This window comes from Prinia subflava, chromosome 11 (assembly GCF_021018805.1).
Source record: "Prinia subflava isolate CZ2003 ecotype Zambia chromosome 11, Cam_Psub_1.2, whole genome shotgun sequence".
Lineage (NCBI taxonomy): Eukaryota > Metazoa > Chordata > Aves > Passeriformes > Cisticolidae > Prinia > Prinia subflava.
In genome coordinates, this window is record NC_086257.1 from 11377836 (window position 1) to 11404311 (window position 26476).

Here is a 26476-nt window from a genome sequence, read left to right on the forward strand (position 1 = left end):
CCCTTCACTTCGAGGCTGCCAGGGGCTTACAGGATTTTCCAGAAAGGGAGCATGGCTGTTAACAGCCCTACAGAAAGTGTGGGAGGAGTATTGAAATTTTTTGATAAGGGATATGCAGATTGCTACACATTTAACTCCTTCACCCTTTTGTACTGTTTTCTTGCCTTTATTAAATAGCGTGCTACCAGGCAAGACATACACGGGGTGAATTTGTGCTTTATCTGCTTTCTGAGTGTAAAAGCTTTTGATGCAGTGTCAGATCCGTGCTGTTAATAAACGTTCTGGCAAAATCTCACCAGTGTCATCTGCGGTGGAGGGATCGGTCTGAGCCAGGGGCAGCCGCCCAGCAGCTCCAGGCTCCCAGCTGGGGGCGTGGGCCGTGTACATCTGTGCATGGTGGGAAAGGCTGCACCCAGCGAGAGCTGCTGGGTGGAGAAAGCGATGGACAGGAGAGAGCCGCCAAATGCTTCTGTAACTCGTGAGCAGCCCCGGAGCGCTCCGAGCTCGCTCGGGGGCAGAGGAAACCGCTAGGAAAATTCCCTAAGAGTCATTGGGCATTGCCGGAAGCCCATCGGGAAGCCCGTGTCCCGCGAGTGCGCTGTTCCCGCGGGACCCGCCACTCCGTGCCCTTTTCAGTCGCATTTTGGGGATGTGGTCGTCTTCAAAGCACCGCTGCTGCCTGGAGCTGCACCACTGCTTACGCTGCCCTTCACACAGCGCTGTGTCTCCAGGACACAGGAGAAAGCCCTGCCCGTTTTGATTCCCAGCCGGGGCAGGGAGTTTCGGACCCATCCCCGGCCCCCGGCCAGCTGCCGGCTCGGAGCCGGAGTGGGCGGGCGGCACCCGCGGGGCCGCGCTGGGCTCGGGGCCCCGGGCTGGCTGCCCACGGGCCGGGGCAGAACCGCGCTCCGGCCGCTCCACGACCGAAGGGGCCGCCCGGTGAGCGGGCACTGGTTATAAAACCACTGTGAAGAATTGCGGCCGGATGCATTTGTGCTGAGCCCTGTCAGGAAGATCCAGTGTGAGGGGTTTTTTTAAATATTTTGGAGAACCTTTGAGAAGTCCGAGTTTCTGCACAAACCAAGATAAGGGCGGCGGGGGCTGGGCCTGGAATCTTTTCAGGCCTTTCAGGGTTTTCTCCCCCTCTTCTGTTTTCCCGGTACCGGCGCGGCTCCGCTGTGCGAGAGGTGCCCGGTGAGGAGCCTCTGGCCGGGCAAGGCTGACGGAAGCGCCCCGGCAGAGAAGGGCTCCTGGAGGCGCCCGCGGTGCGGGGCCGCGCCGGGGGTGGGTGCCCATCAGTGCGGGCGGTCCCCGGAGGCGGCCGGGCGGAGCGGGCGGAGCGCTGCAGCCGGGCCCGGGCGGCGGGGCGGCCAATGGCGAGCGCGGGGCGGGCGCCGCCGGTCGCGGCCGCCCCTCGGTGGCGGTACCGGAGCTCTCCCGGCGCGGCGGGGGCGGGGCGGGAGCGATGCGCTCCGGCGGGGCGGCGCAGCCCCCGCCCGCCCCTCGCAGCCGCCCCGCGCCGTGGGGCGGAGCGGAGCGCGGTTCCGCCTCGCCCCGGCGGCCGCCGTGAGCTGCGCTGCGGCGGCGCCCGCGGCCGCTCGGCGATGGCGGCGCGGGAGAAGCGCGGGGCGGGCGGGCGGCCGCGCCGCCGCTAAGTAGGGCAGGGGCGGGGGCGGCGGCGGCGGGGCCGTCGCGGCGGCTGCGCTATGCGGGCCGGGCGCGGGGGGCCGGCCGGGAGACGGCGCCGGGGGCGGCGCGCCCTGCTGCCCGCCGCGGGCCCCGGGGCGCCGGGGCGCTGAGCAACAGTTGGCCCCGCCGCCGCCCAGCATGAAAGTGTGCCGGCGGAAGGCGCTGGCGCTGTGCCTGGGCTACGCGCTGCTGCTGCTGCTCGCCGCGCTCAACCTGCTGGAGTACAAGTGGCGGCGGGAGCCGCGGCGCTGCGGGGAGCCCCCGGCAGCCCCCCGCCACCACCCCCCGCCGCCGCCGCCACCGGCCGGGAGCCGCGGCCCGGCGGGCGCCCGGCGGCAGCTGGTCTATGTCTTCACCACCTGGCGTTCGGGCTCGTCCTTCTTCGGGGAGCTCTTCAACCAGAACCCCGAGGTCTTTTTCCTCTACGAGCCGGTGTGGCACGTCTGGCAGAAGCTGTACCCCGGGGACGCCGTCTCGCTGCAAGGGGCGGCCCGCGACATGCTGAGCTCCCTGTACCGATGCGACCTCTCCGTCTTCCAGCTCTACAGCACGGCGGGCGCCGGCAAGAACCTCACCACGCTCGGCATCTTCGGGGCGGCCACCAACAAGGTCATCTGCTCCTCGCCCCTCTGCCCGGCCTATCGCAAGGAGGTGGTGGGCATGGTGGACGACCGGGTGTGCAAAAAGTGTCCCCCGCAGCGCCTCAGCCGCTTCCAGGAGGAATGCTACAAGTACCACACGCTGGTCATCAAGGGCGTCCGTGTCTTTGACCTGGCCGTCCTCGCCCCGCTCATGCGGGACCCGACCCTGGACCTCAAAGTCATCCATCTGGTGCGGGACCCCCGGGCCGTCGCCAGCTCCCGCATCAAGTCCCGGCACGGCCTCATCCGGGAGAGCCTGCAGGTGGTGAGGAGCCGGGACCCGCACATCCACCGCATGCCCTTCCTCGATGCTGGCCACAAGCTGGGCGGGAAGAAGGAGGCGGGGGGCGGCTCGGACTACCATGCCCTGGGTGCCATGGAGGTCATCTGCAGCAGCATGGCCAAGACCCTGCAGACTGCTCTGCACCCCCCTGACTGGCTCCAGGGCAATTACATGGCCGTGCGCTACGAGGACCTGGTGGTGGAGCCCATCAAGACCCTGCGGCAGGTGTACGGCTTTGTGAACCTGGCGGTCAGCCCGGAGATGGAGAAGTTCGCCCTCAACATGACCAGCGGCCCCGGCTACTCCTCCAAGCCGTTCGTGGTGTCGGCCAGGAACGCCACCCAGGCGCTGAGTGCCTGGAGGACTGCGCTCAGCTACCAGCAGATCAAGCAGGTGGAGGAGTACTGCCAGCAGCCCATGGCCCTGCTGGGCTACGAGCGGGTGGGCAGCCCCGAGGAGGTGAAGGACCTCAGCAGAACGTTGCTCAGGAAGCCGCGGCTGTGACGGGGCAGCGGCGCCCGCCCGCGCCCGGGGCTGCCGGAGCCCGGGCAGAGGAGCCGCTCCGGCTGCCTTGAGTGAGGGAGGGAGCCGGGAAAAGCAACCTGGTCTCTGATTTCCTCCAAAGACTGCTGAAGGGTAACATACAGTAATGTGATGATTTCGGTTTTTTTCTTTAATTTTTTTTTTTTTAATTATCCACCCCTTGCATTGGGTTAGATGCGATTTAAAAAAAATCAAGTGGAACTGAAAAAATGTGTAAAGCCCCTTCCTCCTTCTCTAAAACGCCAGGTAGTTATTCTGTACCAAAATCGTGTTCATGAAGTTTTTGTGGGTTTGAAGATGGTAACAAAAACTCTTGCACAATTACCTAACACATCTATATCTCCCTTGGTGCGGAGGGGATGCCCTTGGAAAACATAATGCTGAAAATCAGACTTTTGTATGAAAACAAATGTTCAGACATGATAGTAATAAAAGAAAATAATAAATGATATTCATTTTTATAATTACCTCAATTGTTTGGGAAATATGGTGTTGCTTATGTACATCTGGAGGGGATGCTTGCTTAACTTAACAACATGGACTTCTTAAAGGGTATGGGTGGAGGGCTGGAGTGCAACGTTTGACGTGTTCAAAGATCAGGAACTGCTCTTGCAGAAACAAACACAGATCTCGCAAGTGTAGTGCAGGTTTTATGGCTGTGTCAAAGCAGGTTTCTATTTAACTATTGTCTTTTCCGTTGTATTTAAAAAGTCTTTCAAGTGCCACTGTATTAGTGTCCTAAGAGTTTTAAAACGTTGCCACTGCAGCAGTATTTATTTTTGTCTTGACATGTATGTCCAGAAGTCATGGATGTCAAATAGAAGTGGATTTACAGCGTGACAAGAAATGCAGGATTTAAAAAGACGTTTATCATTCTGGAAACATTAGCATGTGTGAAAACAAAAATAAAATTCTATATATTCTATATATTCTATAGTGCTAACAAAACATAAGAGACGTAAAATATTTCTTGACATTGATTGGTAACAGGCATAGCAGGGAAGCATAGAAAAACGCATAAAATGATTTATTTTTTCCCTTTGTCTATGTCCAGGGGTATATTTATGTACAAAGAGGGAGGAAATGTACAGCTGTGTGTTCATGGCTGTAACAGAGCTTTTATGGAGCCAGCCCAGCGTTTGATTTCAGAGCGCTGGTTGGAGACTCGTTGCCTGTGAATTGTCATTGCTCTGTGATGGAGCCAGATGGTGGTCTGGCTCTTTCTGGGAGCTCTGCCTGGAGTCTGTCCCATCGTTAAAACTTGATGATTAAAAAAAAAAAAAAAAGAAAGAGAATTTACTACTTTTGCTTTTGTAATTTCTTGGAAAAAGTCTTGATTTATTAAAGGTTAAGTGGTGTGTTGCATATGAAAAGTGCAGACACCGTAAATAGTTTTTAATCTTGGTGTTCTCTGCTGCTCTTTGAAGGCTCATTTTGGAACTTGAGTTTTTAAACAAACGTAGTTTTGCCAAACTGTTCTCTTAGGAGATTACAGACTTTTCTACAGGAAGTACATTTTACATTGCCTATTTGGGTGTCGTGCCTTCAGAAAATGTGAAGAGTATGAGTAGGAAAAAAGAGATTGATTTGTGAAAATAAATTAATATAAACAGGATGCTGATAAGTGTGTGTGTATGTGTGGGTGTATGTGTGAAAATTTTAGTGATGTGTAATATGTCTGTTTCTTGTAACTCAAACAGCTGATAACTGGCTACTAAGATTTTTGAGTTCTTGATGAAATTTTGGCATTAGATGTTGAATTTATTCTGAAAAGGAAAAACCTTTAATAAACTAGTTAAAAGATTGTTGCATAAGGTTGCCTATACACTTGCTGAATGACTGCATTACGTGTTGGTTCCCTCAGCTCATTTTCACCATCAGTGAAATAACATAAAATCTAGCAATGGGAGATCTTTTAATTGGCCTGTTAGGATGTATTCCCAGATTCCAGACAGCAGTGCTGGAAATGGGAGGGATAGTTAATTTGGTATGTAAAATACAGATCAAGGTACTTGTGTGGTTGTGGGATGATGTGTTTTGTGTTACCACTGTGCATGTTCAGTGCAGTGCTGAGAGGGTTTTCGATGTTTGGCTTTGGGCTCTACTCAGTGGGTTTTTTTTGTTTTTCTTTTGTTGTTGTGTCCTGGGGCAGTGCTTGAAAATCTGACCTGCTTGTAGAGCACGGTGCTTGCTTTTTCTCCATGCCTGCCTTCTGAAGCTGCCTGCTCCCCCTGCCCTGCCCTGGCCGTGCTCTGGCAGCGCTGCTGTGCGCAGGGCAGGCTGCTGGGGCCGGAGCCCCTCTAGCCGGGGCCGGAGCCCCTCTAGCCGGGGCCGGAGCCCCTCTAGCCGGGCCTGGAGCCCCTCTAGCCGGGGCCGGAGCCCCTCTAGCCGGGGCCGGAGCCCCTCTAGCCGGGCCTGGAGCCCCTCTAGCCGGGGCCGGAGCCCCTCTGCTGGGGCCGGAGTCCCTCTAGCCGGGCCTGGAGCCCCTCTAGCCGGGCCTGGAGCCCCTCTAGCCGGGCCTGGAGCCCCTGTGCCGGGGCCGGAGCCCCTGTGCCGGGGCCGGAGCCCCTGTGCCGGGGCCGGAGCCCCTCTAGCCGGGGCCGGAGCCCCTCTAGCCGGGGCCGGAGCCCCTCTAGCCGGGGCCGGAGCCCCTCTAGCCGGGGCCGGAGCCCCTCTAGCCGGGCCTGGAGCCCCTCTAGCTGGGGTCAGAGCCCCTGTGCTGGGGCTGGAGCCCCTCTAGCCGGGGCCAGAGCCCCTGTGCTGGGGCCAGAGCCCCTCTGCTTGGGCTGCCCACGGAACGCCAGCCCAGCTCCAGGACACTGCCACGCTCTGGCTCCTGCTGCCATCAGCCTGCAACTTTGCTGAGGTCTCTAGATGGGGGCTTCTCATGGCAGCACGTTACAGCAAAGCTCTTGTGATTTTGGGAGCTGAAGCACGGTAATTTCTGCGTGCAGAATTCCTTCGTCTTTTTTGGGAAAGTTTTCAGGATGGGTAAAGTGGACAGGAATTGATTGCCTCTGGGAGTGTGAAATAGATGAGCCCGATTGACTTGGCTTCCAAAAATGTCCTTTGGCTCCTAATTATGTTAAAAAGATCATCTTGTCATTCTGAGAGAGCACTCACTGCTCTTCTAATAGTGGGCAATTGCAAGCATCTGCTTCACTTTCCTGATATAAACATTGCCAGTAGAGTTACAGCATCTGAATCTGGTCTGTAATTTGAGCTCCACCTACTACATTGCAGCAAGGAAGCACCCAACATACTGTACAAGTGTACCCTGGTGTGCTTTGGTGAACAGAAGAAATAATGCAATGTTCATTTTGTGAAAATAAAGGAATGTGTGCTTGTTCAGGTAAAGCTTCGGGAGAACTGAATGGGCTCCTGCTTGTGTAAAATGCTGGTGGGCTAAACCCTATGTTTAATGCTGCTCTGTTAAATATGTATGTGAACAACTGGCAATTAAAAGAGATTTTTAGCCCTTTTCTTTATTCAGGAAATAGAATTAGAGGAACTTTAATAAGACAAACAGAGTTGAAAAATTTTTAAATGTGGAAAATTACAGGAAAAAATAGGGTATCAGAAAGATGAAGGACATGGTTACAGAAGAAGTTTTCCTTTTATGAGGAGAGACAGTTAGCTGTGGTCAGAATAAACTTGACTTTTAAGTTTGAAAATAGTCCTGGGTTTGCTTTCTGTTTGAGTTAATAATTACAGTGTGCTTCTTCAGCTGAAGCTAATGCTTGTATTGGTGAAGCCCCAATAGCACAAACAAGGTGCAGGGTGCACTGAGTTGCGTGGGAGGGAGATGGTTCTGAAGATTTGGCACGTTATTTTGATGGAAGAGAAAGGCCAGTGGGCAACTACGTGTTGCTTTCTGCTGTGAACAAAGCCAGAACATCAAACAGGCGTGGTAAATTGCAAGAACCATTCAGTGCATGAAAACAGGAAAACCCTCTGTCTTTCACTGACTCAACTAAACCACAAGATGTGTAAAAGTGTGCAAGTTGCTGCTGCTAACCTTGGAGCTGACAATGAAAAAAATGTTACATCAAGTATCTCTCATTCTTTCTCAACAAAACGAGGAAGTCCCTTATTTTTCCAATCACCTTGTAATTTGTCAGACATTAAACTTCATTCCATGACTGGGAAGAAGAACATAATTTAAACTCACAGACCTTGTATTTCCATTATGATTAGAACTTGGGTCTTGTGGGTGAAATACTGATGGTTATAAGCAGTCCTGAAACAAGTGTTTCTCATCCTGTAGGCCATGAGAAGAGCAGTGAGATTATTTCCGCCTTCATTTCTAATTGCTAGTGGTGTGTTGAAAATGAAAGGCATTTAAGGTGAGCCCCTGCATGCTGCACAGGAGGTCTCAGAGTTGGTGTTCCAGCTTTGCTCCTGTGCATCCCATAAATGCAGGCCCTTTGGGTCCCTTTGGAGCAGTGAATGCCAGCATTGCCCAATTGTGTGGGGCTGCTTTATGGGAACAGGCTGAACATGGGGCACATGCTGCCTGTGCTATGTTACTTCATTGAATGGATCAAAAATGTTCTTGTTCTACTGCCATTTCAGTCAAGGGTGCTGTATAAATATTACTCTGCTGGAATTATGCACAGGAATAAGATAAGCAGATTTAATTTGGAGGCTCTAAGTGAGTGTGAAACTGCTGGCCATTGATGTATCTGACTTCAGCTGTCAGTGCTTTCTGCTAGTTATCCTGGCAGTCAGTACATAGGGTTTACATTTTGTATCAGAGATCCTGAGCAAGATCTTACAAAAATGTGCATGTTTTATAATTAAAGAATACATAGAATAACATTTCAGTAAAGCTCATTACATTGCACACATTTAAAGTAAAAAATAAAGTTTATCTGGTTTATTTGGATTCCCTGACATCAAATTAGTTCTGTTAATGTGTCCAAATAACAGCTCTTGGCTGTCTTGCCATCCATGATTCTTCATGTAAGTTATCATTTCTGCAAAGGAAATGCATAGAATTGGTGCAACACAGACTGTTTTATATTTGCAAGTTGGAAAATTTCCTTGTATTTTTTTTTAATTTGCAGCTTGGGGCTCCCTGCATCATGAGATTATGAAAAGAACACAAGAATGGGCTTTCCTTATTGACTGTGCAGAGCCTGGGTCAATGGAAATTCAGTGATAATCATTGCAAAATATAAAGTGTCCCATCTTCCCTTGATCCATGAACAGCTGGTATTCCTCACACAGATCAACACCATGAGAGCTATGAAAAAAAATCATAATATAATGGCCTTGAAAATGGGAGAACCAGGATTAAAGAATCATATGCTTCTGCAATGAAACACAAAGCTGTAAAAAGTGTGTAAAAATATATGGCATATTTCTTTGTAGAAGAAAATTGTGTATGTGAGAGACCCATTAACACCAACTGATGTGGCTGAGCTCTCTGGTGTCCACTGCAGTTCTGAGACAGGAATGTGCTTGTTATAAACAGGGTGGTGGGAAGGGAATTGAGGTCGAGTGGAGGGTTCCCATCCTCTTTGTCCCTGTGCTGGTGAGTAGCCAGCAGGTCTTTTAGTATGAGATACTGCAAACTTCTGTTTGGATATAATGTCATTATTCTGATGGGATTTGAATGGAAATAGGATGTTCATGCTTAAAAACAAGATGAAAATGTGGTTGAAGAACTCCCTAAAAGAAAAATTATTAGTGAAGCAGCCTGATCAAGGAAGGCTCTGCTGAGCCACCTTTGTCACAGCATCAACTGAAGTGGAAGTTGCTAACTGGAAGGGGCTCTACAGATAGAATATTAAGAAATCTGAAGATTCTAGTAAGCTTTAACTGGATTTTCAATAATATCTACACGTGCCATTTTCATTGGAATTGGAATATTATGTGGGGGTCATATTTCAGGGTGCCTCTGGAAATCATGGCCTCATAAATTTGTATTGGAGGGGGCCTATGGGGGCTTCTGGTCCAAACTATTGCTCGAAGCAAGGTCAGCTTATGAGATCAAACTAGGTTGCTCCAGGTTTTGTCTTGGTGGGTCTTGTAAGCCTGCAAGGATAGAGACTGCACAGTGTCCCTGGCCAGCCTTGGTGCCGTGTGGTCTCGTGGTGATCCATGATGCTTCAGCAAAACCAGCCCGAAAATCACTAAATATGTTACATAAATTTATTAGTATTGTGATTTGCCTGTGACTACAGACATAGGTCATGTTCTCACTTCCCTTTAACTGTAAGAGATGTTGGCTGCAGCTCAGCTGTTGCAAAGGGTCAGCAGCAAAGTGGCTAATGAGTAGTGATCGTAGTGGAAAAATGTGGATTCACAATTAGAACGCTGCATCCAGCGATATCCCTTGTTCTACCCAGGAGGGATAAAGAGGAGAGCAGAGGCAGAAGAGATTTTCTTAGAAGAAAGGAAAGGAATACAAAGCGAGGCTTATCAGAAATTGCTCTTTCTCTGCTATAGGAAGAAAGAAATGCTGTTAAGGAAAATTGAAAGAAACAAATGATACCATGCAGCAAGGTCAGGAGAGGATGAATAAAGGCATTTGCATATTAAAGGAGTGAGGATAGAAACTGAAGGACAGAAGATGAAATGTGACGCTATGTGCTGTAACTATTTGTAATTAATCATGATACGGAGAAAGAATTCCCCACTTCTAAGTTCACAGTTTTAGATTCACTGATTTTCCTCACAGTTTCAAGATGAATTTCAAACAGGAATAATTTTCATAATTATTTGGATAGTTTTGATGTTCCAATTTGTTTTGTGTATAGATAGAAACAGAGTTGCTGAACTTTCGTCTAAATATTCCTCTCTGCAGACCTCTTTGCATAAATTCGCAGGCCCCCTAGTCTGCTAAATTCTTGGCACCTTCTTGTTTTCCATCTGCCAGATGGTTCCTTCTCCCACCAGTCAGGGTTATCAACAATTATCTGTTTCAAGCCATGTGCATGTCTCATAACAGTTTATCATGGGAAACATAAAATGGAAAAGTGACATATTTAGTGTTTATGTAACTTTTAGAATCACTCTTGGCAGCTTTCATTACTTGCTTATTTGCCACTGGTGGTGTCCTATGTACGTTTGCTGTACTGGTCTGGGATCTGTCCTTCAGATCTCAATTATTTGGTCAATTTACTAAAAACAGACACCTTGCACACTCAGCTGGTATTTTTAGGTGTACTAACTTACTTGGTCGAGTGATGACCTGTTTTGTTCTTCAGAACACCTTACATCTGCTTGACCTGTCTTCTTTTCCCAAGTAACAAGTGACAGGAAAGGAGGAGGTAGACTCAAATTGCATCAATGAAGGTTTAGATTGGATATTTGGGAAAATTTCATCCCTTTGAAAGGTTTTCCAAGCAGTGGAACAGGCTGCTCAGGGAAGTGGTACAGTCCTCAGTTCTGGAGGTATTGCAGACATGTAGGTGTGGTGCTTAGGGCCATGGCTTAGAGCTGGGTTAATGGTTGGACTTGATATCATAAAGGGTCTTTGGAACCCAAATGGTTCTCTGATGTGTTGGCAACATGAGACCCTGCCAATGCCACATGGAGGTGGCTGGAGGCACTGGGGGTCTTTCAGCTCAGCAAGCAGTGAGAAAGGTCTGACTGCCAGGGCAGCTTGAAATCTGCTGCCCTCCTTGGGCTCATGTGCTTCTCACCTGCCTCACTGGCTGTAGCTCCACACAAGCTGTCACAGCTGTCAATGGCAAAGGACACCTGTTCAAACAGGTACAGTGGTAAGGAGTAAGCAATATAAAACAGTTCTTTGTGCTTCTCTGCTTCTCTGAAGGAATGAGCACACAGCAACCCATGCTGACCATAACACTTTGGTTTTGTAGGAGTTTAACATCTGGTCCCTAATTACATATTCTTTCATGCTGAGCAGAGGTAAAAATACACAGTATAAAACTGCAGTGTTGTGGCTACTGCCCAGAGAATACCTGCTGTGTTATTTTAACCCAGGAACCCTCATCCCAGGACACAACTTAGACACACATGAGCCTCCCTCCTTTATTTTACTTTAAATGGGAGATGTTGTATCTGATGCCACACCTGAGAGGAGGCCGCTGCCTTTCGGGAGGAGGTGCCCCACAGGTGTTCGTGAGGAGTGTTGATGAACCTGATATAAAAAAGAGACACCAGAAAGTTGTTAGGGAGTTGTGTTGCTCAACTTTTTCCCCTCGCAGACAGGTACTTGTTTCTTGGCAAAAGGCGATGGAAGCCAAGGTCTGCTCTGTGCCTTGTTATTTCTGCCTGTGCCCTCAGCCTCGCAGGGGCCGCTGGCTGTGGCAGAGCTCTCCTGGGGGAGTGTGGGCTCCATGGAGGATAACTGCAGGAGGGGAGCCGCTCTTGGGGATGGTGAGGCTTTGCCAGAAGCATCCTGGCTGGGAAGGGCTGCTGCAGCTCTGAGTGCCTGTGCTCCCTAGGAGCCTGCTGGAAGGTGCCCGAGCTAAGGCCCTTTCCAGCGCTGAGGCCTTGCTGTGCCCTGGGTTGTGGGGATGTTGCCGAAACTGCAGGAAAATGGGTGTATTTTCCAACAGGGAGAGCTGGCGGGGCTGCGGTGCTCAGGCACGTTTCAGTGTAAGGAGCTGATGAAACACACGGAGGAACACCGCCTGGCACTGGGGAGAGCGCTGGAGCAGGGAATGCCCCTCAGGAGTGGCGCGGGTGGCTGCGCGCCGTGAGGCGCCGCGGGGCTGAGCCCTGGCGGGGAGCCTGTGCTCTGAGGGCGGGCATGGTGCCGGGACACCCCCTCAGCAAGGCTCGGCCGTGAGGGTGGAGCCGCTTCGGCAGCGCCATCCGCTGAACCGTGCTGCAGATGAGCGCCAGCAACCTATTGTGACAACAAGGCTCTAGGGGCTTGCAGAAAACTCCCCTGGGGAGGTGTTATTAGTGACTGTGTGTTTGTCTGGGCTGTTGGGGTGTGGGGCTCAGGCTCTGGGGGCGCTCTGCGGCTGTAAGGGCCCTTGGCTCCTGTCTGTGCCATGCAGTGCTGGCACACCACCGTGGGCGCTGCTGTGCCCGCTGGCACCAGCTCCTGCCGCGCTCGGGGTGCCTGAGCAGCCCGCACCTCTTCTGGGCCGTGCAGTGCTCGGGGTGCCTGAGCAGCCCGCACCGCTTCAGGGCCGTGCAATGCTCGGGCCGATCTCCTGCAAGTGAGGAGAGGCTTCAGAGTTGATAGTTTCTTGCACACATATACTGACAGAAAACACTTATGCATTTCATTGCCATTTTAATGTCTTGTTGGGTTTCAATGTGTCTTTTAGTGTATCTACTGGTCCTGTCCCATGCCTGCAGTCACAGATGAATTACAGATTGTGTGTCTTCTTTCTGAAATGGACATGGCTTTCCTGACCTCTCAACCCCCTTGCACAGGTGAGCTTTTTCCCACTTCTTTCTCATTCAGAATGATGATCAGGCTCCCTGTTGTTTAATTAGTCCTTTCATAATGAAATAATAATAATAATAATGAATAATTTGGGTAAGTGCTTTGCTCTGAGTGGTAGCTAGCCATTCATCTTTGTCATGTCTATCTGAATGAAGAATTATTTGGAAGTTTAATGTTTCACAGTTGCTGGTTTTGACTGTGGCACAGCCTGTAAACTACACTTAGTTTCCTTAAATCATATCAAAAAATCAATGGACTTTTCCTCACTGCAGGCTTCAGGTCTTGGTACAGCAGCTCGTAATGGCTCCTTATTTTCACTTATCAGTCTCTGTATAGGAAATGCTGAGAAAATGCATGTGTGTGGGCTTACAGCTGGAGTCCTGTTGACTGCTCTGAGCACCATGAATGTGCATCCCTATATGCTGTAATTCCTGGTTAAAACAATAGACATAAATTATTCTCACATGGAAGCCTTGGATTTTCTTGCCTTAGGTAAAAAGGCAGCCTTTTGGGTAGCTGCTGAGTTTATCCCTATGGGAAGGCAAAATGGAAGCTATGAAAAATGTAAACATAATTTTAGAGAAAGGGTAGCTGAATGCACAGGCAGATGATGCATTTAAAATGGTTTGTGTTTTAACAAAATCCCTTATAACTATTTAGTTAGTACTTCTGTTCTATAATTAAGACAATTATTTCAAGTGTTCCCAGCAGTTCTTCTGCATTATGTTACTGAATCTAAATCAAGTTGCCCACTCTTCTTATTTCTTCTCCTACTTGTGTACAGGGCTCACTTTGCAGGCTGCTGGGCATTTTGCTTCTGTATTAAGCGGGTGGGCTTGGAGGGAGAAGGGGGGGATCCCATGATATCCAGATGGTGAATAAACTTCCTGTACCCTCCCTGGCTATTAGAGAATGTACTGGCATCCCTTGGTACAAGGCTGTGCTGGGTACTCTGGGGATTGATGAACAAGTGTGGCAGTGAGGAGATGATAACATGTTTGGCACAGTAGACCATGTTATTGTCTAAAAAGTTTGTTTGGCATATGGTTATTCTAACACAAATAGTAAATACCTCATTATACAAAGCTATTAATGTTTCTAACTTGGCTTTCTGGTGCTTCAGTGAAAGCAATGTATCTCTGGCATTTACTGGGTTGTAGTGACAAAAAAAGCAGCACACTGGCATCATTATCTATGTACAGAACTCTATTTTTTCAGGCCACTGATACATCACAGATGCAGATCTCTTCCCCCTTCATAGTTCATGTACTTAGCCTTTAAATCTGAGCTCTTCTAGTGGCAGTGTGGCCTGGGAGAGGCAGCTCAGAGCTTGTGTGTGACATTTCTTTCTAAGTGAAGCTTCTCTGCAGAGAGGGATTGTGGTGAGGATGGATCATGTTGCTACTGGACAGTTCTAGGGGTTTCTGACAATGCCAGATTGGGGCAATTAGGACTTAAATAAGCCATGAGCAGCCTACAGGGCTCTGTGCCTGATAGGGAGCCTGTGTCCAAGAGATCTTGGTTTCTCTCCTGATCCCCTGAGAAGCAAGATTTTTGAGCCAATCGCTGTGAGAAAAAAACCCTAAAAATACAGTGAATCACTTAATGTGGTTTCAGAAGGCTTCTAAAGTGGTCCAGCAATGCTGCTAATTGTCCATATATTTGCATTCCAACTATGCAGGCTTGGCCTGTGTGATGAACTCATTTGGGGCAGGGCCAGTGGTACAAGAGGTTGCTTGGTGGCTGGAGGATCAGGACATGGTAAGACACAGGGGTAAATTTGGTTCATTGATGTAACATTCTTAATTTAAAAACCTATGCTCAGTAAAAAATATTATTGCATTAGGATTAGAATATGGTCTTAACTCATAGACATTTAATTTTCACATAAAGCCCTCTTAAGTAAAAAAAGGAACTAAGGTAATTTAGAGGAAGCATTTCTATGCTAATGTGAAGCATTTAGGGAACAAGTGGTGCATGAGCAGGCGACTGAAGACATGGTATCTGAAGAATGAAAATGGAGATAAGTTTGATTTTTACACCTAATGGCATGAGCTTATCAGCGGCAGACTCAGAATGAATTTCTGGAGACTAGGACTAGGAGCTGAGGTATGGTGTGACAGTTTGGATTTACAGGAGAGGCTAGGTAAAGAGGGGTCCACATTTACTTTTTGTATAGATGTGTCATCCTGTTTTAATAAGGCATGTTGCACTGTAACAATGCTTCTTCCCTTCTGTTGGGCTGAGCAGGGTTTAAAGCTTATCCTCCCCACCCCAAAATGGATTGAAATACCTAATAATTGCTTCCAGTTGTGTTGAATTTTGCTTTAGCCTTGCCTTGTTTCTGAGGTTTGGCTTGCTTCAGTCACTGACACTTCATCTTGCCCTGGATGCCCCTGTAAGTTGCATGCTTTGCTCTGCAGCCAAGTATGGAGCAGTACGTGCCCCAGAACTTACACCAGGCTGGAACTGAGCCACATCCCAGCAACATCTCTGGCAGGCAATTGTTTCACAGTTGTTCTCACATGGAGTTTTACAGCAATCTGTGCCCTGGCAGCAAGGGTAGTGTTTACAAATTTCCTGCTGTGGAACTTTCAGGGTCACAGGCACACTTCTGGTCCTAGTAGGAATTTAGTATGACCTCGTACACTGAAACCAGGGTCCTTCACATAAAAGGAAGGCAGGATTTTGCCCTGTATTTCTAAAAATATTGTATTTATTTATTTTTTTAAATAAGAGAAGTTGGCTTCCTGAACACTCCTATTATTTCTAAGGCTTTGTGGGAATTGGTGTTGCTGATCTGGCACTCTTGCTTTCTTATCTGCTGTTTCATCATGATTTCACTGTAGTGACATTTGTTGTCAGAAAATCAATACAGTGAGCTTGGGAAGAGCTGCAGCTGCTTGGGAAGTGGAAGCAACAAGCTAAACAGCTGATCTATCAAGTTCACTTGCAATATTTGTTTCAGTAATGGATTGCAGCCTTGTCCAGTTAAGTGATGGCCTTGGCAGTCACCTCAGTAGCAGCTCAGGCTGGCTCTGGTGATAGAAAAATCTGTTCATACAACAGAGGCAATATTCCTTCTGCAGATCCTGGAGGAAAACCAGGAAGTCAACCTCAGACAGGGCAGATGCAGCCCAGCCCTTGTGCCCTCCATACCCCTTTTTTCTCTGCACATACCCGATTTTTGGCATGTGAATAGAGAGGCTTGGCTTTTGGCATTGGAATGTGCTTTCTGAAGTGATACCTTGAGGGGCCATGACTGTTCACCCTGAATTTTTTCACTGTTATAATCTTGAAAAGATTCTTTAATATGCAGATTGATTGATTGAAATGACTAAAAAGGATGTTCCCATTATTGCCATGAATCAGGATTGAGATTTGATTGTGTATTATATTCTTAAATATATTCAGCACAAAATGCCTTGCATTTCAGTGTGTGGAATGATAGGCAGGGCATCAGCTGAAATGGGCCATGCACTGACTCATTAGACAATGTGCCTGATTTTTACTGAGTACTTCTATTTCAATGGCAAGTTTAGCTCTTCTGATGGGAAGCAGAAATGTTCACTAGGTAATATAACACAATCAGCTGGTTATTTGATGGGGCTGAAAAATGAATGACCTTTTCAGTTCAGTGAAGGATGAATATTTCTGAATGAAGCTCATCAGATTCGTAAATCCAAGACTAGCTGGCTGGAAATCTTTCTTCTGAAAAGCATAACCCTTATTTTCTAGAAAACTCCCAGTGTGCTGGCTGTGAGCCTGAGATGTGGTACCTTGTTTTAGTACAAAAGTGAGGATCAAATGTGTTACTGGAGTGCATTTTAAAAAGAATTAAATAGCTAATTTAAAAAAGCTCTCAGGATTAGCCAATTTCCATAGAAAAAGCTCTGGTCTCTGGAATCTATTTCAGAGATACTATCCCGAAGTTTTTCAATACAAGTTCTTGAGGTCACAACTTTAGAAAAGTGAATGTTTAAGAGTATAGATACCAATCAATAGGCTATATTAATATGTCTTAATTGGTTTCCTCTCGTTTTAGAAGTTGTGTAGCTAGATTCTGCTCACATGCAAATCTTTAAATCAAGAATTTTCCTGTGGGTAATCAAGTCAAAATATTGCCTAGCCATTTCCCTTCTAAGAGGAGGACTAATTTACGGATTCTGTGAATAGTTTTCAGATTCTTATAATTACCAGATTCTTATGTATTCTTCTGGGTTTCTGGCAGGAATACTTTCCAAAAAGGGCAGTACTTCTTCCAAACTGATTTGACTCTGCATGCTCCAAAGTAGCCAAGTGCTTGCTCTACACTGCCCAGGTCCAGTGTTATATACAGGTAAGGCTGTTTGGGTTGTTTAGGAAGAGAGTAAGGGAAAGGAAAAGTGAGATCATGGAACCCAGCTGTGCAATAAAGCTGTTTCTAGCTAACTGTGAGGCACCAAACATCAATGGTAGCCTAGGGAAGAATGCAAATTTCTGTGGGGTTGAGTGATCCTCAATGCACGCTGAGGATTTGAGGAATTCCAGCTCCAGGAATTGGTGGCCGCCTGCCCGGGTCCGGCGCTGTCCGTGTGGTGCTGCCCTGCCGAAGGTGAGCGGTGCCAGGGCCCAAACGAGTGACAAGTCAAAGGTGCAGAGGGGCCCCCAGGGAGGGAGACCCCTGTGCTGGGTGCTCCTGTGCAGGGCTTTGCAGGCTGTGTCTGCACACACTGCACCCTCAGCAGTATGTGGGGTGTGTGTTGTGGGTCTGGGTGCTGAACCAGCAGTGCAGCTGCGTGTCCATCTCTTTACATCTTCCATGATTATAATTCTCTTTGTAATCACTCACTGGTGTAAGTGAGAGGGAGGGTGTAATAAACTTGTGTAATTTGTTTTCTACTTATTGTCAAGCTCTCCCACTTGTAAATAACACAAATTAAACCACATCAGTAATCCAGTCAATGTGCACTACAGCAAATCTTATCTGTGTTTCTGAACTGGGCTGCAGATCAAATTGGAATGCATTTTTTAGATTGTTTATAGCACACATACTGAATATCACGGTTCTTTTGATACTGAAAAACATGAGAAGCAATGTTAAGTTCATTATATAATTATTATAGAATGATTTGAGTTGTGAGAGACCTTAGAGGTAATTTAATTCCAATCCCCCTGCCAGGGACACTTTAAATTTTATATATTTTTATTTTCTAAATCTAGTATTTAGTATAGCAGTATTTCAAGTAATCAAATTTTAAGTTTTTGTCCCTGATTTTAATCTTTTGTCTATGTATCTGCTTTGAGATTGATTCTGCTGCTCTTTTGTACCACAGTGTTTTTGTGTGAAGTCACTTGAACTTCATTTTTAAAACCCAATGAAATAAGGCTTCTTTGTACTCTTCTTGTGATTGTTGAATGAGTTTATACATACTTTGTGAATATTGTTACTCTTATTCGTGACATATCTATTTGCAGATGGAAAGCAATGTGAATAACTATCATTGAAATATCTTTCCTTCCAAGAATATCTGAAACTACCGAGGTAATTCATTGGGGCAACACCAGAGTTATTTTTGCAGAACTTATCAATAATGGCTTTGACTAGGAAACTGTTTTTTCAACACCAGTATCTGGAAAAACATCTGATGTACCAAATGTGAAACTTAATCTTCAGGGAAAGGTTTCATTGATATTTGACTTATAATGGACTAGGTACTCTGTCAGCTACTGTCTCAATCAGTCTTCTTTCAAATGGGCCCCAGGAATGCTTGATATCTGTTCAGAACAGATATTTAGTGAAGTCTTTTATGCTGAAATACTCTTAAATCTGCTGAAGGAAAAGAATTTCCATGTTGAACTCGCATCTCCAGAAGTTCCAAGTATTTTCAAATATTAAAGTCATGTAATCATCTACATTTTGATTGTGACAGGAGAGTCTATACATAGGTATTTGCATGGGACTTGTGCTACTGAATTCTGCTCTAGAAGTTAGAGTACTGACTACATAGCTGGCTTGACTTTTGGCAATGCCTTTTGCAACAGTTAATCCCACAAAAGTACTGTGCAATGTATGCACTTATGCATTATACAGCTGTAGCTTATTAAGTACTACTTAATTTGCATGTACCTTACCAAGTCTCTCCTTTGACTACAGTTTCAAAGAAGAGGTCTGAAGTCAGCAAATATGAACTTTCTGACTTTAGGCATTTGAAAATCTAAACGGTAGAAGAATTTACTTTTTTAGGAGGGAAATGCAAATGAGTGTGCTAGAGTAGAGCAGAAAGCTTTCACAGTGCCTGGCACTGGTGCACTGGAGAGGTGGTTCTCACTGCTTTCTTATAGGGAATGCCTCATCTGCAATATCCCCCAGAACAATCCTTTGGCACTTTAGTGATGGATCTTATGCAGAGTTTATTTTCTCATTGCACAGAGCTACTTGGAAGGAGGGGAGGAGGAAGGGCCTGAGTTTCTGGTGCCATCTCTGTAATGAGAAATAAATTAGATGCAAGGAGCATTTGTGTTGGGCCTTATGATTTGGAGCTGTCATGCTGTGTTGTGACTAATGCTTTTTCCCACTTTATTGTTGCTGAAATCAATGGCAAAACTCCATTTATGTTAAGAGCACATGACAACATCTAGAAAAAGTGAAAGAAGCAGATGACTAACAGTAGTGGATATAATTGGGAAAAAACAGTCCTATCAAAGGGTGTACTCAGGGCTGATTTAGAGCACTAAGATCATTTGTACCAGACTCAAGATAAAGGCAACAGCTATTAAAGGCATATCCAGTGTGTACAGAGGGACAGAGGGAAAGGGTCTCTTCATCCATTTTAATTGAGGGGAGAGTGACTGCAGATGGTAGTTATGTAAATGATCTTTTAATTGTGAAACGGGAGTATTTCTCTTTGCCCTTATTTATTTTTTGAGATTAAACTTTTGCTTGTGCAAACAGTGTCCTCAGGCTGGAACACAGCAATGGGCATCTGTGCTTTTTCAAATCATTAGCGCTAGGTTAGAAATTTTGGCTGAAATTGAGTATTGAGCACTAGCTTGCAGCACCTGGTTTCAGTTGATCCACATTAGGGTTGGGTACTATCCCTTCTCTGGCCTGTTGTTATCTACCATTTCTGAGCCTTTCTTTCACTGAAGCAGCATTTCTTTTCCTGGAAAAGCTCTGCCAGGTGTGCTGCCTTCTGGATTTTCTTGTCTTTGGCAAGGGGGGTGCCTGAGAGCTGCAGAGCTACCTGTGCTCCTGGCTCACATGCTGTGCAGAGGGATTGCCTCAGAGGTCAGGGATGAGCTGTTTAAGCAGTTGATTTGAAGTTGGCCTCACTTAATGTGATCTCAAACACTGCCCTGGCAATATGAAGTAGCTGTAGCCTTTTTTCTTCTCAAAATATGTGCATGGACAAGTGCTTGGTGTAGCCATGAACCTGGACTACAAGTGTGGAGGAGAATGAAGCTGGGATGTGAGCAGGTTAGCTATTTGCCATCAGCTTTCTTTGTGGCTCATTTGGGATCGAAGCCACTGTCTTCCTTGGTGTGGTGCTACTGTGTTCAAGGAGTATAGGAAGATGCTGTGAAATGTGGGACTGTTGGGTAACTGATAAGTGTCTCTAACTCGACTGATGTCTCCTGCTCGGTTTAGAGCGATGAATGGCCGGAGTGCACACTGCTCTTCTGTGACAGCATTGTGCAGGGGAGCTCAAATTCTTTGAATCATTGCTTTTAGCTTGGTTGGTCAAATGTATCAAATGACTAAATTACAAGTGATGCCAGTAGCCTTGATGTGATCCTCAGTATTTATGCCCATCCAGTTTGTGAGCTGTATGGACACTGTGCTCTGCAGCCCTGAATCAGCAAGAAAGTTAGGTTAAGGGTTCTGTGAATAGCATGAAACTGTAGTGTGAACAGTAAAGAGGAAAACTATTTAAGCAATAGAGAGATTGACATTAGAAAGCTAGAGGTGTCAGCAGATAAGGAAAATCTGCAATCCAGCTTATTGCTAGCACAGATCTTGAGTATTTTTACTTAAAAACAGTGGGTTTAAACCCTGTCTGTTTGTGGATCCCAAACCATATTTTGGTGGAAATAAGGACCTGTGACCAGGAAATTTATTGTAATTGACTAAGCCTAAAAATGCATGACCTTAGTTTCTTCCCTTAGAGTCCCTAGAAGCAGTTTCTGGACCTTGAGGATTCATGGCTTAGAATTAATGGCTTACTTGAACTCAGGAGAATTGCTGACTTGCAAAAGAACTCAGTAGCAACAGGCAGCGTTATGTAAATTTAATTTTCAGTTGCTGGTTAATTAGAAGATGTTCTGTATCTTGGGGAGAAAAAGGACAGGACATGGCACTTGGCCACCTCTGAAGCCACAGTTCTTGGCCCCTGCAGTAACCTTGCAACTCCAGCTGTTCCTCTCTCATTGTGCCTGGCTGTGGCTCGCTGGCCCACGAACTGTGCTGATACAACTGTTGTAATATTATGCTATAAATTAGATCAGTGAGTGGGGGCCTGAGTTATAAATAATCTGCTTTGAACCTGGATTATGTCACCAATCTTGTGAGCACTGGTCACATGGCTGGCAGGCAGGGATGGGTGCCTCGGGGGTGTGGGTAGGGGTGCAAGGGGCTGAGTGCCTGGGACACAGAGGCAGGGCTGGCAACCTGTCAAGCAAGCTTGGCATTGCAACTGTGTACTGTAAAATGACATGTTAGGGTGCTGTAGGTTCAAATGTTGGCTGCTGCAGTGCTGTGTGTGGTGTAGGTGGAGTAGAGCTGAAAGGCAGGTTGTATGTGAAAGTATCTAACTGCTCCACCTCAGGCATCAAGGGCAAGACACACGGTGCTCCAGCAGACTGAGAAGGGAGGTGCCAGTGCCAACCTCTAGAAATGGTAGGGCAGAGCTGTGCCTTTCCTCCCTGCCTTTCCTGGGAGCCACATGAGGGGTACACATTGTGCAGGTGCAGTCCCTGCTCGTGGGGATGCTGGGCAATATTCCCAGGCTGTACTTGGTAAGATGGCCAAGCTGTTGGAGTGCCCATGGAGGAGATGCAGGTTGATTCCTTTCTTGGCTGTAGATATCCCTTGCTGTTAGTGCAAGTAGGTTTTGGATGGGTAAAGTCATGGCCTAGCTCAAATCTAGCTCTTACTGCTGGGAGGAGGCTCAGAAAAGAGTGGGCAAGAAAGACCTCGGCTTTAAAACCTCCTAATCAGAGCATTCAGATTGAAGTGGCTGTTAGCTCCTGCTTCAAGGACTGTGTTAGGCGCTCAGTAAAATGTAATCATCCCCCCAGGAGTGAAGCAGCCACATCTTCCAGGCTGCACTTCCTGAAGGCGTTCTTGTCCCAGCATCTGTAACATCTCTCTGACTTTGTCAGGGCTCTGCCACTTGTTAGTGGTTAATGGGTCATGAGGAGAATAACAAGGCAGGCTAATAAAACTTTTTGTCTATGTTAATGGTTGAAATTGGGAAATCAGCCTCAACAGGGCTTCAGATTGAGGCAAAGGTGAGAACAAATAAGGTGCCAATCCTTTATTTGGAGCATTTAGTCCTGAGACTTGTGAGCAGAATCAAAATAGCTTGACAAAGGTGCAGATGAAACTGATGACTTGTACAGCTCTGCAGTGTCATAGGATGAAGATATAAATATAAAGATATAAATAATTTCTGTAAGAACCACATTTAAAACACAGAATAATTAATATTTGGCAAATAACGTGTGGAGGTAGTAATCTTTATTGTGTAACAGCAGTATATCCATTATTGAAAACTACTGAGAAAAAGCAATCTACAAATGCTGTGTATGGAAATTTCCTAAATTATACTTTAATGCTAAAGAAATTAGCAGGTTTTTAGTCTTTGTGGATTTTGATTTTTCTGAGTTGTTTGGCTGCTTTTCTAGATTCAGATTTCAAAGATATGATCTTAGAATCAAAAGCAAAAGTTCAGCTCTGTTCAGAGACGTGTAAGAGCAGTAGTGGCTGTTGTCCAGAAGCATTTAGCATGTCAGTCCCTAACGAGGTGGGTCCCAGAGACAGCAGAGGTGCATTAGCACCATGCTCTGCCTCTGCAAGCCTGCCCTCCTCCTCACCAGAGCTCACTGGCCTAAAGAGAAGCCTGCAGGCATGTGTTTATACTCTTTGCAGAGTTTTTGCAGGGGTCTGATTTCTCTTTAAAATTAATTTTACCATCTGTAGTGTCTCATGCTTTCTTTTACTGATATCTTCCTCTCTTTTTCCAGTAGACAGGTTTTAACACAAGCTGAAGAGGATGTTTGTGGGTAATATCAGTAGGAACAATGCTGATCTTGAAAGTCTCTCTATGATGTTTGAGCTACTGGAATAAATTACTGCATTGTGTATCAGTGCTTTTTTTTTCTTAAGGGTACTTTCCATATGTGATTACTCAGCCTTGTTTCTGTACCTCGAGAGTTTCTGTACTTAAAATAGCCATACTTGAGCTTAGTTTTGCATAGTTGTTCTGTGGTAAGATTTCATAATGCTGCAGCTGATATTTTGGGGTTTTTAATGCTTCTGAGGACACTGGCATGATATTACATCTCAGTCCTACCATAGCTGGTTTCTTGTAGAGAAGAAGACCATAAAAATATTTTAGAAGAGGATGAGGCATTTTCTTATTGTTAAATAGTTTGCTAGAATCTGTAGACAAATTAATGACTATTATTTATACATTTATTTATATTAAAATAATATAAAGATATACTGTATATAATAATATAAACATACAGTTCATTTTTATAAGTAATGTATTTTATTTGTGACTCTACTTGTTTTTCTTGTGCTGTCTGTAACTAGGATTGCTCAACTGGAAAATAATTTGTCTTTACCATACGAACTATTGCCACTTACCCAGGTTTTGTATTTTAAGGAAGTGATTAATGCTCCCTGTCAAGACTGGTCTGTTGGTGTTGGCTTTTTATGGAAGCTTGTTTCATTCATGCATCTATTTCTGTATATTAAGTTTGTCTTGGCTTATTTCTCTTCAGAAGCAGATCCTCTAACACAGCTCAGTTGGAGTTGTCACACCTGTGCTCAGAAAAAGACAGTGTTGAAGGGAGGCTTTTGCTTTGGGTTGTGCTGTGAACAGCATGACCCTTTCTTGCTAAATCTACCAAAAGACACAAAACTGAGGAGCTGCTGTGGGACTCTGCTGACACCTTGTATCCCAGAGCAGTTGGTGGAGTGGCATCTTGAGTCTGTTGCCAAATTGGAGGTGTGATATTGTGATGATTTTGGTTCATCTTAGACTTATGCTTATTGAAAGTGACTACAGGCTCAGGCTATTTGCTGACCTCTTTTAGGAGACGTGCTGGTGATGGCAGATACTGACTCTAGCAACAATCCATCCTTAGAATTGATGTCCTTGTTTACAGTGTCAAGAAGAAATGATGCAACAGTGTCTGTAAAAGTTGTCCCACTTTAATTTTCCCTGTTTCACATTTTTGAAGCACCTAAGTATTTGGGGCTATGAAACTTTCACTTCTGGAGTCCTAAATTAACTATAAAAGGATATAGATATCTCAGTTGTTGAAATTTAGCAGAGACTATTGGGGACTAAATAGCAGAGACTAGTGGGGGATCTAACCATCCATGTTTCATTGTACTTGTTTTCCCATTTTATGCCTTTTTACTGAAAACACAGCCATGATCTTTCTTGGTGATCTTTAGTTGCCTATTCTGGTTTCATGTATGTTGACTATATTTTTTAAAATTTATTTTTATTTCCTGTTCCTGCCTCAGAAGAAGTAACTTGTATTGCTACTTCTGTTGCCACTGGATTTCAGACAACTCTTGACTAAATTGGTTTATACCTGTGTTATATCTGCCTGGCTTTTGGCTGTCCCTCAAACTGCAGACTTGGCTGACAAGTTGTTTCCTGATAAGACAGAGTTGTTAGTGATGGTTGGCTGTTAGCAGGGGTCTATTATCTTTGCTGGTTGTTTTCCACTGACAACTATTTCCTTCCTTGCTTCCAAAACTCATTACCATTTTTACATTGAATGTCCTTGTGAAGCTAATATTTATTTGTTTTATTCTTTGAGTTTACACAGAACTCTGCTGGCTTTAATTAACAGGCATCCATCTGTGCTCTCAGAGCCCTGATGGTAATTAAAATTAAGCATCTCTACATTGTCCAAAGCAATATATAGAACCGAATTTTTCAAAACGTTTCTGGAAATGTCTGTGTGTAGGGGTTTCCCCTGCTGGCTTCCCCTAGTTTGTGGTGTTTTAGTGCAATCACTGCTGTGAATTAAGCATGTATTGTAACAGCTTTGCCTGCTGCTTCTCTTCAAAGCTTAGCAGGTTTTTTTTATACACACTTCTTACACACAAAGGAGTGGCATTTCCAAGGCACCCAGTACCTGCAGCACAAATTGACTCCTGGTGGGGCAGGAATAGGCATGCCAGAATGACCCCAGCAGGGTCCCAGTATTGCTGCTCCTACAGCTTTCTTGTCTAGACCAGCCATGGTTTTGGGTTTGGAGTAGGGCTAGTGTTGTGATGGGGGTCAGGCTTAGTTAGGATTGAGAGGGTCAAATATTCTACAGCCCCAAGAACACTGGGGCAGCAAAGGGCATGCCAAGGTGGTCCTGGCAGGGCATCAGCAATGCTGCTCCTGCATCTTTCTGATCTGAACCAGCCATGATGCTGGGGTTGGGCCAGGGTTAGGGTTAAGACATTCGAAGACCCTACAGGTCCAAGAACACTGGTACTGGAATAGGCATGCCAAGGTGATTACCCCAAGGTCGTTCTTTGTGTGGGTTTTTACCATCTTGAATAAGGCTCCATGGGTTTTTTACAGTAGTAATACTTCATGTTGTATAAAGGACTTCACACTCTCTGCCCAGTGAGGAGAAGCCCACAAGCTCCTGCGAAATGGCAGTGTTGGGAAAGAAAAACAGTGATAACATAAATGCAAGTTTTGTTCTAGTTCATCCCATGAGCTGTGCTGTTAAGGATTGTGCTGATAGCTTACAGGAGGCTGTTTCTGGAGCTTATGGGTTCCAACCTGCTACCCTAACCCTAATCTCAGCCTTCCCCCTGAACCTAGCCCTATCCCAAACCCAATACCATGGCTGGTCCAGATCAGAAATCTGTAGGAGCAGCAATGTTGATGCCCTGCTGGATTGTTTTGGAATGCCTTTTGTAGCCCTAATGTTCTTGGAGGTGTAGTATATTTGACTCTCTCAACCCTAAAAGTAATTCTAACCCTCACCTTAAACCTAGTCAAGTGCAAAACAATTGTTTTCCCCCCTTCAGTGTCTTGATTTTTAATGGCCTTCTTCTAGTCATGAAAAGGAATTGCTTTTCATTAGTTGATTCTCTCTGTTCATTCTCATCTCAAAAGCTGCAGAGTGCTTTTTGGAAACTATTTTTAGATATCAGGGATTTTAGTTTTTTCTATGTTGCCAACTTTCTCTATGAGTATTAGTTAATTTGAATTTTTTTACCTCTGTACTGAGAGGCCTCATGGCAATGAAGGAGTGGGAAGATGATGGGTTTGTTACACATTGTACTGACAACCTCACGTGAGGCGCCTGCTGCCTGTGTCTTGAGATGTGTTTAGGTAAGGGCAGTCTCCAGTGAAAGTTTAGTCCTCTCTAATCTGGTAGAGCAGAGGTTGCAAACAGAAGGCTGGAGGGGTAATTTCAGGACATTGGTAACCTTTAGGTAAAACTGTTCCCTCAGCCTTGAGGCTGGCTCAGTTCACAGGGGAACTGTGTAACCAGCTTGTATTGGGACATTGCAGATACCACAAAATAAGCAGTGTGATTAATATTGCTTAATGGGGAATTTTTATCTTTAAGGTCACTGTACTGGTAAATTGCTAAGGGTAATGGGAGTTATGATGACAAGCAGATCCCAAGGATTGGGCTTTTTTGTACCATAGGCTGTTCATATCTATTTTGAGATTTGAAGCTATTAGT

The 26476-nt window shown here is 45.9% G+C and overlaps 1 protein-coding gene across 1 annotated transcript; it reads left to right on the plus strand.

Moving 5' to 3' along the window:
• The first annotated feature begins 1682 nt into the window (after positions 1-1682).
• On the plus strand, positions 1683-4771 carry CHST2 (carbohydrate sulfotransferase 2). The gene has a single exon (XM_063408116.1). It carries the CDS (start codon positions 1828-1830, stop codon positions 3115-3117), a length of 1290 nt encoding a protein of 429 aa, XP_063264186.1. The 5' UTR covers positions 1683-1827; the 3' UTR covers positions 3118-4771.
• Positions 4772-26476: the final 21705 nt, after the last annotated feature.